We start from the raw sequence: 14053 nt of genomic DNA on the forward strand, positions 1-14053 counted from the left end.
AGGAACAAGGGCATCAGGAAGGTGACACTCGCTACAACACAAGGAATCCAGAACCCTCCAAGATTCAAACTGTGGACAGAGCACGAGGCAGGAAGTATTACAGAGACGGGGACGCAATTATATCATGGTAGATGATCCAGTTGGGCCAGGCGAGGTGGTGCAGGCCTGTAATCCCAACACTTGTGATGCAGAACAAAAGGATCTGGAATTTGGGCCATCAAGACAGCCGGCAGGTAAAGGGGGCTGCTGTCATGTCTGGCAGCCTGAGCAAGACTGTGGGAATCCACATGGCGGAAGGAGGGCTGACTCCCTCAAGCTGTCTTCTGATCTACACGTGTACACACACACACACACACAAATGATAATTTTTTTAAAATAGAAAGAATAAGTCCAGCCTCAGCTACATAGTTTTCAAGACCACAGGTTTTGTCTCAAAAAAAAAAAAATCAATCCAGGGACTGAAGAGGTGGCTTGGTGTTTAGAGCACTAATTGCTCTTCCAGAGGACCCAGGTTTGATTCCCAACACCCACACGGTGGCTCACAACCATCTGTAACTCCAATTCCAGAGGATCTGATGCCCCTCTTCAGACTGCCTTGGGTACTATGCACATCTATGGGGCACAGACATCATGCAGGCAAAAACATCCACACACAGAATAGGACAAATAAATCTAATAAAACTCTTAAATAAATCAATACATTTTTTTCTTTTGGTTTTTCAAAACAGGGTTTCTCTGTAGCTTTGGAGCCTGTCCTGGAACTAGCTCTTGTAGACCAGGCTGGTCTCGAACTCACAGAGATCTGCCTGCCTCTGCCTCCAGAGTGCTGGGATTAAAGGTGTGAGCCCCCACTAATAGAAAACTTTTAATCAATCAGTAGATTCCATTAAAGAATAAGGCCTAACAATCATAAATTTGTACATAATTAATGATATTGCCACAAAATATATTAAATAAAGAGGAACCAAATAAAAAGAGGAAACAGAGGATTATATACTATACCCAAGGTGGAAAGTTATCCCACAATCTAACTCAGGCTGTGAGGCCCGGCAGCGGCCCCCTTGCCCACCGATCCTCTTGCTCCTACACCCACAAGACTCAGCGCTGTGGCAAACATCTGGAAGAAGCCGTGAAGGACTGATCTGGGCTCATGGTTTCAGGATTCAGCCCATCGTGGCAGGGAACCATGGAGGGAGGAGCAGCTCTGCTCCTGGTGGTACAGGTATGAGAAGGGATGGGCACACAAACAGGACCAGACTATAGCCCCCAGAGAGGCCTCCTCACTAGCAGGGTCTCACGCCCTAAAGCTTCTCCAGCCTCTGCCACTAATGATGTCACCAGCTGAGGATCAGGTGTTCAAACACATGAGCCTGTGGGGAACATCTTGGATTAGAACCATGACAATCACTTATCTTTCCAGAAATTAAAAAGCATGTAGGAAAATAAAGGACATAAAAAAATGTAAGGGAGGGGCTGGAGAGATGGCTCAGAGGGTAAGAGCACTGGCTGCTCTTCCAGAGGTCCTGAGTTCAATTCCCAGCAACCACATGGTGGCTCACAACCATCTGTAATGTAATGAGACCTGGTGCCTTCCTTGTCAGCAGTACATTGTATTCCTAATAAATAAATAAATCTTTAAAAAAAAATGTAAGGGAGGGACAACGGATGGGAGGAAGGGATAACAGCAAAGAGACCAAAGACAGAGCTAGAGAGAGTGACTCCATAAGTCTTAGGAAGCCCACAGCTGCTGTGTCTGCATTCTAGAAAACCTGACTGTGCAAAGGGACTGGGTTTTTAATTCCTGTTAGGACAAGAAGAGGAGAAGATAGATCATATCAGTGGGTGTGACCACACGGGCTCAGGGGCTCTGAGTTCTGCAGGAATGGGAGGCGTAAAGCATTCGAATATTTCTTGAGTAGGTGGCTGACCGTATTAATGACCCACTTTCTCGTCTAGTCCTCTAGGCCTGCTTCTGTTCTCTCTTTCCCTTGATCTAAGTGTGAGTGTCTGCTTGATATTGCTGATTCTTCAGAGACGTCCTTACACCAAGTCCTTCCTCCCCAACCCTACGCCTTTGGTTCTCAGCCAGGAATCCTTGAAAGGGGCATTACAAATCAATGAAGAAAGGCGTCATTGACAAATGACGCCAGGCCAACCATTTATCTGTGTAGGGACAACATGGAAGGTCCTAAGTTTAGAGCAGAAGCAGGAAAGTTCTGGAAGAAGTCAGTATGTTTATAATCTTTGGTTAGTAAACGTTCTGTTGATACAAAATTTAAAAAACATAAAAAACAGTTATTTGGTATCTTAAAATTGAAGATAGCATTAACAAGTAAAATAGTAGCCTGGCAGAATTATTTACCAAATATAAAGCCATCAAAGCAGTCGTGTCCAAATTTACAAAGCCTTCCCTCATAAGTAGCCCTAATGAAGAATGGGGAAAGAAAAGGAGCCATAAATGCACAAAAGAGGAACCAAATGGGCCAATTGACCTTGGCAGGATGTTTAACCTCACTATCAGTCAGAGAAACACAGACTAAAACTCCAAACAGATACCACTTCTACCCAATAGACTGACTAAAATTATCGGTCAGATAGTTTCATGTGTCACCATGCAAGGCGCTGGGAATTCCTGCATTCAGTTCTTTCGGATTCCATCGGACAGCATGTGGCAAACATGGAAGCATGCATCCCTGTGCCCAGCACTTCGACTCTGATGTACACAGTATGTCTAATGCAATCCTAAATGATGGAGGAAGGTCATTGGTTAATTAATAAAGAAACTGCTTGGCCCTCATAGGTTAGAACATAGGTGGGTGGAGTGAACAGAATGCTGGGAGGAAGAGGAAATGAGCTCAGATGCAAGGCAGCTCCTCTCAGAGGCAGACGGGATGAAGCAAGCCGCCAGGTCAGACATGCTGAATCTTTCCCGGTAAGACTGGTGCTACACAGATTATTAGAGATGGGTTGATCGGGATATGAGAATTAGCCAGTAAGGGCTAGAGCTAACGGGCCAAGCAGTGTTTAAAAGAATACAGTTCGTGTGTTGTTATTTCGGAGCATAAGCTAGCCAGGCCTCAGGGAGCTGGGTGGCAGGAACGCAGCCCGCAGCTCCCCACAACACCTAAAGGGATCAGATGGGCACAAGAATATTCTCTAGTGCCAGGTGGTGGTGGTGCACGGCTTTAATCCCAGGATTTGGGAAGCAGAGGCAGGCAGATCTCTGAGAGTTCAAGGCCAGCCTGGTCTCAAAAGCAAGTTCCAGGACAGCCAGGACTACATAAGAAAATGTTGTCTCAAAAACAAACAAAACAAAAACTAAAATAAGCAATTTTAGGATCTTAGAAACAAGCTAAATGACTATCAATGAAAGAAAGCCTGAGAGGTTTGACCGCATACAGAGTAGTATATGACGTCTGCAGATGTGTAGAGCACAGGTGTGACTGGCTGATCCAGGATGACGTTACCAGTACCCACAAGAAGAGGAATGCAACTGGGGAAAGAGCCATATCCATTGGATGCGTAGCCAATTATATTATATGTGTAATTTTTCACAGTGGTAGAATACAGGCATTTTTCTTCATATGTCTATATGCCTGAAATTTAAATTTTAATGTCACAAAATACATTATTAATGTGCTGCTTCGGCCTGGGATTCATGCTTCTCTGCAATGTTGTGTCAATGAACTTTCCAGCATCGCTCAGCCTGCGCTGATTCCTAAGCCACAGGCAGCCTACACGGCCTTCACTGCTTTTCTGTGTTACCTCAGTGTGACTGATGAACACTCTTCATCATTTATAACTTAAACAACTTTGTAAAATAAATGAAAATGGGAAATCATAAGTTTACTCTACCCCCATGTTTTCCACTATGAAGAGAAATAAAGATATGTATTATAAATGTCTTAGTGACACCTGAAGATATCAAATATCCTGCCTTGGCTTAACACACAAGCAGTTCTCCACCTCTGGTGTAAAGACTGCTTTCTTAGAAACTGAAATCTCCAGGCCACACCCTTCGGGGTTCGGGCTCAGGTCGTCAGGGGGCAGACAGCCTGTCCTTTAAGTGCTAGAAATCCACCAGAGTGGACCCCTCTCTGGGTGTGCACCACAGCCGCTTCTCTTGGCCTTCCCTCTGACTAGTCCCTTTAAGTACTGTGCCTCTCACTGAGCAATGGAAATTATGCATACACTTTCAGGTTCAGCTTAAATATCACCATCACAATAAAATACTTTGACGTGGATGTGCCATCTCTCTGGGCTCAACTTGCTTCCTTTCTCATCAATTTATTTCTAGTTTCATATAGACGCTTATCATATTCAACGTAATATATGTCTGCTTGTCGTATTCCCCTCCTTAAGCATAAATGTTACTTAGGCTAGAAGCTTTATGTCTCATTCAAAGCAGGAATTCCATCTTGGTCCCATTATGCTTTGTATACAGTAGCTGCATACGTACCTGACAAAATGAACTCCATGCAATAATTAGTTTAACAATTTTTATTAACATTTTTCAATCACACAGCATAAGGAGACTACTCGCCCACAGAACATGACAAATTAAACATGACATTCTAGACTGCCTAGCTTAATTTTCAAAGTGAGAAAACAGAAAATAAATCCTATTAGAAAAGAAATATGGAAAATAATTACGTTGACTAAAAATGCCAAATTCTGGTTTGGGGATGTGTGTGCTTAACTTAGAACTACCCAACTAACAGTAACTGACAAAGTGAGGTTTGGGCACTACTGAAAAGCATTCTCTTAAGAAAGCAGTGAACTGGGTCTTAAAAACTCTCAGTACAACTAGAAAACACAGCAGCATGGCCCCCCTTTGCCTTAGCACTGCACACTCTCCAATACATCAGTAATAATTCTAATCACTTTTCTGGTAAAGGAAACCATAATTACTATTTTTAATCAGAAAGGTCAAAACGCAACTCCTCTGTAAATGCTTCATTTTGCCACAGGAGTAGATTGTGCTCCTCTTTCAAACACAGTTATTCTGATCCAAACAGAAAGTAAGGTAATGAAAACAGAGAAATACACCTTGATGTAGGAACTATTCATCAATATCAACATCTATCACTGGATCGCCTAGATTTATATATTTTAGCACATGCGTGGTATTTTATAAAGACAAAGGACTATCAAACCAGAATATATGCTGTCAATCATGACTTCCAGGAAGGAGGCAATGGGAACCCCACGTTCTGCTCTGTTCGCTGGCCTCCTGTTACCAGGGAGAGCGCGCAGGAGAGGACTGTCGGCAGGACGGACAGGGCAGGGCTCCAGATCTCAGTATCTCCTCGCTTGTTTTTCTCTCATATTCCTATTCAATTTTGCGTTCTTCTTGGCAGGTCGAGTAAACTAAAATTCTCATTTGAGACTTTGTGCTTAATGCTATTTTTACATTGTGGAAGTAAAATACCTACTTTCCTGAAGGAATAAATTCACTGGACGCTAAACAGTACTAAAACCCTAGTCCATCTGGGCACACGTCCTGAGCGCCTCGCGGTGAGTCCACCGCGAAAGGACAGGCTACACAGTTGCTGATAAAGACACCCGTCCGGCTACTCTGGCTTCTTGGGCAGCTAATCTTATCTCTTTCCCAAAGTACCAAATACTGGGGGCATTAAAGCTGTGTCTGTGTTTCAGGAGTACTCACGCACCTAAAACAGGCACCAGTTTAAATGCAAAAAGAAGCTGCGTAACTACTTCAAAGAGCCATTAAGTAGACAGACCAGACAAGATGCAGCTATGAAAAGGTAACAACACACTTCGTTTGATAAAACAGTTCTAGGAAACGCAAAAATATCATTTCTCTTTAAAAATAAATAAATAAAAGGAGCACTTGGACTAAAGAGAAATGAAATTTGACTTGATCAAATACTTCATTAATTTTTTCTTCTACCCCTAAAGGAGTGCCCTTTAAAACCCTCTTCAAATAGGATGTAACCTAACTGCTTGCCCAGGGCTGGAGCTGGCAGGATTTTTGTTTCAATATTGCCACCTAGTGGACAACACTTTCAACTAGTCGCTGGAACCTTGTCTCAAATGCTGGCTCCCCAAAGTTAGCAACATTCAAGGAGGATTTTACAAACATAAAACAGTTTACACATTTATTGTTACAGAATATAAATCAGGTACTTTATAGGCATTAAACGCCGTGCTTTTAATACGGTACCTTGGTGATTTCTTCAGATGCTCGTTCAAAGTCCTGGACGTTTCGACAATAAAATCCTATCGTACAACTAGGATCCATCTTCCGAAATGACATCTTCTTAGGAGAAGGACAGTGGAATGTCTGTAATTTTTAGAATAGTTCGGGATTAATTTATCTTTACTTGATGGACTGAAGTAAATACTTTTTCTGAAAACTACAAATATATTTTCCAAGGAGCAGCTTACATCCCATTCTCTTAGGACATAAAACACAAGAACCAGGATTGTGCATATTAACCAAACCTTCATCCTATGTGACCTACGCTGTTTATCAAGTGTGGGATACATTTCTGACACTTGAAGAAAAGAAGAAACACAAGTCACCAGGAGTTGGCCTGTGTAGTCTAGTCTAGAACCCAGTCAGCCAGCATCTTTGTGAGACTGAGCTATTTACTGTTTATAAATAAATACTCATAGCAATTTTAGCCATATAGTCAAAGCTAAAAATGAGCCAAATACCCATAAACAGAGACTGAATTAAAATTCCTAGCTGCAGGGGCTGGAGAGATGGCTTGGTAGCTGTTACAAACACTAGCTACTGTTGCAGAGGAACCAGCGCCTACAAAATGACTTACAACTGCCTGTAATGCCAGAGCCAAGGGATCCAATGCCCCCTTCTGGCCTTCATGGGCACTGCACACACGATGCACACACTCAAATACCTAATATAAGTCTTTTTAAGATGTAAAAAATTTACTTCAAATTAAAATGAAACAAATAGCTTGCATGTGGCCATGGGTGAATGAAGTTCCTTTTAATCTTGCATGTATACATGGATAAATGAAGCTTCTCTCTAAAGCTCAAAACTCCTTTATTATTCTTACAATCTAACACACAGACTCGTAGTAAATGTCCTATACTGACATAGTCAACTTCAGAGGTTTTGTTTGATTTCGTTGTTGTTGTTGTTTTGCTCATTTGGTTGTTGAGACAGGTTTTCACTGTGTCACTCTGGCTGGCCTTTGTAGGCCAAGCTGGTCTCCTCCTCACAGGAACCCACCTGCTTCTGCCTCCTGAGTGTGAAATTATTGCCACATAATTGAATAGTCTTCCAATGTTCTTTTCTACTGCTTTATAGTCTTGTTCATTCCCATATAGAACATGATACAAGGTGGGTGAAGTTCACTCATTCATGAGGGGCTCTAAAAAAAAGTACATTCCTAGCAGGCCAAGTGTGTGTTAGATTCAAATCCAACACCTCAGTAAATACACCAACCCTTGACCTGCACAAAATGCTTTTTTTGCACAAAATGCTTAGTTAACACTCTTTTCAATTAGTGGAGTCTATCCTAGCTACACCAGATCTCTCAGGGACTAGCCAGTACAAGCTCTGTCTCATTGAGCTTTCGCTAATATAGTTACAACTATTTTATTTTAATGAGACAGGAAGGCTAGGTAAACTGTTAGCTGTGACATGGAGGAGTGGGCGGGGTGCAAGGCATAGGTCTAGGTCATACTTATGAGAAGATCTTTTACACACAATGTCTAAAATTAATTATTTGTCCAAACATTGAAAATCAGTAACAAGAACTGATTCTTCAGGTTTTCCTACCTGATAAGGAAGAGTCAGAAAGGCTGTGCGAGGTGCAACCACACACGTCTACGCCTAGCTCACCTGTGAATGTGCTCTCTTCTGTACAAAGCGGTGACTAAGGCTGACTAAGGCGTTTCCAGCACCAGCAACTGTGGCAGTATGTGTCTCGCAGCAATCACCAAAGATAAGAACCACAAAGCTAAACTGTAACTTGCGGCTATCTTCCTATCTACAAAGAACTTGCTAATTACCCCCAGCACAGATACAGATCTCTGGCTGTCACTGCCTCTGCTTGAGGAGCAGGGCCCAGGAAGGCAGGGAGCGCTAGCACGGTTGCTAAGCTGAGGTCACCCTGCTTTGTTCTCCCCAGGTTCTGACGTCAAAACATTAACTTAAATTCTGAATCTTTTCTATTTATTGCAAAGTAAGTTCACCTTTTAAATATTTTCTGAAGTGGTATTGCTAGGCCATGCTCCTTTTATGGTAATTCTTTAAGCTATGCATATATGACTTAATATTAAAATTCTAGTGTCTGATAATAGCAGCCGCTACCTCATATACACATTTTAGGGAATAATAACTATGGATAGTTTCTTCTGTGACAATAAAATATATTTCTGGGGGGAAAAAAGAGTCAACTATTTATTTCATTTTTTAATGCATCATTTAGTCATTGCCTGAACAAATAATTATTAGGCACCTATTAAATGCAATACATGATTAGATGTAATTCATTTCTTAAGGGAGACACTGTGGGTTCATACTCTTTATATATGCATTAAGAATGGTAATTATTTCTTTGGGTTCACCTTCTTATTTACCTTCTCTAGGATTGCAAATTATAGGCTCACTGTCCTATATTTATGGCTAAAAACCAATTATGAGTGAGTACATCCTATGTTCATCTTTTTGGGTCTGGGTTACCTTTCCATCCATTTGCATGCAAAATTCAAGAAGTCATTGTTTTTTACCGCTGAGTAGTACTCTAATGTGTATATATTCCACACTTTCTTCATCCATTCTTCCGTGGAAGGGCATCTAGGTTGTTTCCAGGTTCTGGCTATTACAAACAATGCTGCTATGAACATAGTTGAGCATATACTTTTGTTGTATGATAGGGCATCTCTTGGGTATATTCCCAAGAGTGGTATTGCTGGGTCCTGGGGTAGGTTGATCCCAAATTTCCTGAGAAATCGCCACACTGATTTCCATAGTGGTTGCACAAGTTTGCATTCCCACCAGCAATGGGCGAGAGTATCCCTTACTCCACATCCTCTCCAGCAAAGGCTATCGTTGGTGTATTTGATTTTAGCCATTCTGACAGGTGTAAGATGGTATCTCATAGTTGTTTTGATTTGCATTTCCCTGATCGCTAAGGAGGTTGAGCATGACCTTAAATGTCTTTTGGCTATTTGAACTTCTTCTGTTGAGAATTCTCTGTTCAGTTCAGTGCCCCATTTTTTAATTGGAGATTGAAATTTTTAATTGGAGATGGATGGACATAGAGACAGAGACCCACATTGGAGCAATGGACTGAGCTCCCAAGGTCCAAATGAGGAACAGAAGAACATGAGCAAGGAAGTCAAGACCGCAAGGGGGGCACCCACCCACTGAGACGGTGGGACTGATCTAATAGGAGATCACCAAGGCCAGCTGGACTGGGACTGAAAATGCATGGGATAAAACTGGACTCACTGAATATGGTGGACAATGAGGGCTGCTGAGAAGCCAAGGACAATGGCGCTGGGTTTTGATCCTACTGCATGTACTGGCTTTGTGGGAGCCTAGCCTGTTTGGATGTTCACCTTCCTAGACCTGGATGGAGGGGAGAGGACCTTGGACTGCCCACAGGGCAGGGAACCCTGACTGCTCTTTGGACTGGAGAGGGAGGGGGAGGGGAGTGGGGAAGGGGAAGTGGGGGGAGGGGGAGGGAAAAGGAAGGCGGGGAGGAGGCGGAAATTTTTAATTAAAAAAATTAATAATAAAGAAAAGAATGGTAATTATTTGGCATAATGCATTTATTACCTAAGTATGGGAACAGTACCAGGACAGCTGTTCTCAGGCTTGCCTACACCATTCTGGACCTTGGGATGAAGCTTCCTGAGCAGTCAGAGACCAAGTTCTCCACTAGTTACAGTTCGCATGCACGAGTCATGAAGAAAGCCCTTCCCTGGCAGACTCACCCACACCCTTGTCCATCTGTCCACTATTCCCTTGTCCATCTGTCCACCATCTTTCTTAACTTATTGGTAGTGGCTGAAAGCAGTTACCACTGCGTGATCCTCCCAGGGTCTGAAATCTGGAGTTGGAACAGACTCACATGCCCAAGAACAGGGCTTTTCTGACCTTTAAGAATGTAGTAGTATTTGCCAGGGGTGGTGGCACATGCCTCTAAATTCCAACCCTTGGCAGACAGTGGATCTCTGAGTTCAAGACCAGCCTGGTCTACAAAGTGAATTTTAGACCAGCCATAGTTATATAGTGAGACCCCCATCTCAAAAATAATAAAAAAATAAAATAAAAACAGTATTTTTAATAAACAGAATAGTATTTTTAAGAAATTTATACTGTGGTCTATAATTCTGGAAGTATATGAAATAAGGATTCACAGTGTCTAAATTAAGAAACTTCAATTCATTAATAATATCTATGTACTATTGTCCTGGTTTGCTTTCTGCTGCCTGACATCAGCAGGACCAAAAGTAACTTGGAAAGGCGTTGATTTCAGTCACAGGTCGCAGTCCATACATGATGGAAGCCAGGGCATGAGCTCAAGGCAGGAACTTAAAGACGAAACCACAGAGGAATGCTGCTACTGCTCATCCCCAGCTTCTGCTGCTAACTTAACTCTCCTGTACTGCCCAGGACCCCTGCCTAGGGGTGGTACCACGCAGTGGGCGGGGCCTGGGGTGGTACCACGCAGTGGGCGGGGCCTGGGGTGGTGTCACGCAGTGGGCGGGGCCTAGGGGTGGTGCCACGCGGTGGGCGGGGCCTAGAGGTGGTGCCACACAGTGGGCGGGGCCCTCCTACATCAATCAGCCATCAAGAAAATACCCACAGCCATGCTGGCAAGCCAACTGAGTGAGGCGATCCCCCCAACTTGACTCCTTCAGGTAACTCTGAGCTGAGAGGACTAGGAGAAATTGTATATACATTTCATATGTGTACGCAGATACATATGGGCACATAAAATTACATTTGTAAGATAGGCATGTGCACATATGTATAAATACATGAATACACACACATATCATACTCCTTCCATTCCAACAACTAAAATTCTGTCTTATTCAGGTAACTGACGTTGAAAACCTGCAAGTGAACTCACCTCTAAGGTCCCCGCGTTCCTCTCATTCTCTTCTAGTTTCTCATTGACTTTTCACAACCTTTCCTCTAAGGTTGCTAAACTGCTCCTCTGAACCCCACTCTCTCCCTGAAAATCACACTGTGGCGCTTTATACATTAAAAGCTGCCCTCAGCTAGGTGTGGTGATGCACACCTTTAATCCGGTACCTGACAGGGGGCAGAGGCAAGTGGATCTCCATGAGTCTAAGCCTAATCTGATGTACAGAGCAAGTTCTGGGCCAGCCAGGGCTACCAACCTTGACTCAAAAGACAAACAAAAACCTTAATGAAGATGACCCAAGACGAGGAAGATTCTCTTCCCCCAGTATAGAATTCTGCTCAATCACACATGCTAACCCACAATATATCCTAACATATTTGTGAGATAATATTGTGAAGATGAAAATTAATATAAAGACATAACAAAAGCATTTAGAGATACATGAAAAAGTTCAAGAGAGGCCTACAGACATTTGTCTAGAAAACTCAACTCAATAAATGATAGTTCAAAAAGAAAGAAGTTTAGTTTCAAAATGTCAAAAGTTCAACTCTAAAAATGTAAGAAATCAACATGCAAGAATAACAGCAAAGGATATATTTAAATATCTTCTTTAATCTTAAGGTGTAGATATCCTATTTAAAATTTCACAATCCTGTTAGATTTAGACCACTCATTTAAAATCTCACGGCTACAATTATTTACATGGAGCTAGATGAAAAGGTTTGCGATTTTAATTTCCTCATCCATAAAAAAAGTGTCTGCAAAAGTGATTCTAACAAAGTATAAAAGAGTCTTTATGATGTGAGATCCCCCTCTGCATGCTGTGAATAGGTTTTATCACCACTGGCTAATAAAGGCGCTGCTTTGGCCTATGGCTGGGCGGAATATAGGCACAGTCTCTGCAGCTTTAGAGATTTAGGCCAGTGGTAGAGCTCTTGCCTAGCAAGGGTGAGGCCCGGGCCACCTTAAGCCCAGCTGCCCAGCAGACCTCTTTACTACCGTTCACACACAGCATCCTGTGAAGGGGAAACACAGCTGAGGCATTAACTTACAAAAGAGGCTAGGTCACTTGACAACACATTTTTCTAATCCACACTTTAATCTTGCAGTTTGTTTTCATATCTATACCTCTTTGAAAACTGTTAAGTGTTAATATTATTATTAGCTCAAAAGGCATTTCTAAAACAGCGTTTAGCACACTTCCCACTGACCCTTTACTATCGGTGCCCTTGCCATCCGTGATCAAACCATTCCAATCCATAATAGCATCAATTAAGAAAAGCCAAGTAAGATGATATATTAGTTATCCGTCTCACTTAGGAACTCAAACTTTTCTGACTTAAAACATTGGATGACAAAATGACCACCAATAGGGAAAGCAGAATCTTTGAAAATGGGCTTCAGCGATGGCTAGGAATCCAAATAAGCCCCTGAAAATCTAAGCAGGATGGAGGCTCACGGAGCCAGTCAGCTTTCCTCTGGGAAACCGTCCTTTTGTCTCCCCCCAGGTCAGACCTAACACTATGAATTCTTCTGCTTATACACTGCTTAGTTATCTGGCTACAAAAAGTACTCAGAGACTCGGGCGTTCGTTTCAGTACAATCAAGGGATCTAACAAGTTGGAGACGGACATAAGTGAAGATGGCAAAGCACAAATTAAAATTCAGGTGCCAAGCACTGAGCTTTTGACCAAAGCTGACGGGTTTTAGAAGCCGACAATGTGACTGTGATTCTAGAAAAGCTCGGCCACCTCACACACCCCTAAAGATGAGCCTGCTTCGCATGGGAAGGAAACAATACCGACTCTCCATGTACAGTACCTCGAGAGGGAAATCCTTTATGCTGACATCTACAAAAGGCTGGCAGTAGTGAGGATCCATGTAAATCAAACTGTCATCTACAAGGACAAAACAGAAGACAAGTAATTCACAAAACACCTTATTATGACACTGCTTACAATCCAATTTCTATGTAGAGCAGCTGAAAAAAGTCAAGGTGTAACAGCCTGCCAGCCTGCCACTCTCTGACAGAAACGCGGGGCTGCGCAGCAAAGATTAACTTTGCATAATCAAATATGCTTGTATAAGCAGAATTTTATAAAGCGATGAGACTGTCATTTAATTTTTGGTGATAAAATTACTTTCACAAACACACAATTATATTCTACAGTTTGCATATGAAAAATGCATTGCCGTCTTTGATCTGACAGCAAGAACATATTGCTTGTCATTTCATCACCAGCGAGCACCACTAAAGAAACGGCAAAAAGTAAATATGTAAATAGCAACCGCCAGAATGCAGCAGCGGTGTCTTCTGGAATTCGGGGAGACCAATAAATTATGCTTTGTTTTTGCAGTACCAGAAATTAACCACACATCTTAAGGAATCCAACTACGGCATGGACCAAACGCCAAGGCAGCAGCTGAGGAAGGACTGACAGCCACAGGAGGTCCCCACTGGGCTCCGTTAACCATCACGTTTCCAAACGATCTCGTATTAACTTTCCACTCTTAAAAGAAAACAATAAAGAAACATCATGCTTAGTCACTAACCTTGAAATCCAGCAAAGTAATACGACTGTTTAGGTTTGCCGCCAATAATACCTACGCAGTATTCAAGGCTTAAAACACCCTGTCAGAGGAAATGAAGAGATTTAGGTCAGGTGGGAAGCGCTGGTGGTTGGAAGCAGCCGGGTCTGTACTGCCCATGTTAGAAACACCCCAACTTCTCACCAACAGTTACTACTTTTTACATTTGTTCTGTCTCCTGGAGTCCTTGTCTTCTAAAACTGACTCCCCTTTCCTTTAAACCACTCAGTACTAATTCAGAGTATGTTGCTCAACAATACAGACGGGCTACAATGTGCCACAGGGAAAATAAATAACATCACAAAGCAAAAATGTCCTGCCAAAGTGAGCTACTGGTTCTTCTCTTAGGGAGCGCATTC

At 42.5% G+C, this 14053-nt stretch overlaps 1 protein-coding gene across 6 annotated transcripts in view; it reads right to left on the minus strand.

Moving 5' to 3' along the window:
• Positions 1-14053, minus strand: part of Atg4c (autophagy related 4C cysteine peptidase) — a 70715-nt gene that overhangs the window by 13607 nt on the left and 43055 nt on the right. For 5 of the 6 annotated variants that reach the window (XM_057785552.1, XM_057785549.1, XM_057785550.1 and 2 more), the window contains 3 exons: positions 13659-13737; positions 12927-13003; positions 6188-6307 (listed from right to left, as the gene is read on the minus strand). In XM_057785552.1, the coding sequence (XP_057641535.1) occupies positions 6188-6307; positions 12927-13003; positions 13659-13737 (276 nt within the window). The remainder of the gene's footprint in view (positions 1-6187; positions 6308-12926; positions 13004-13658; positions 13738-14053) is intronic. The other variant, XM_057785553.1, reaches the window with a different exon arrangement.

This window comes from Chionomys nivalis, chromosome 11, assembly GCF_950005125.1.
Source record: "Chionomys nivalis chromosome 11, mChiNiv1.1, whole genome shotgun sequence".
In the NCBI taxonomy this organism is placed as follows: Eukaryota; Metazoa; Chordata; class Mammalia; order Rodentia; family Cricetidae; genus Chionomys; species Chionomys nivalis.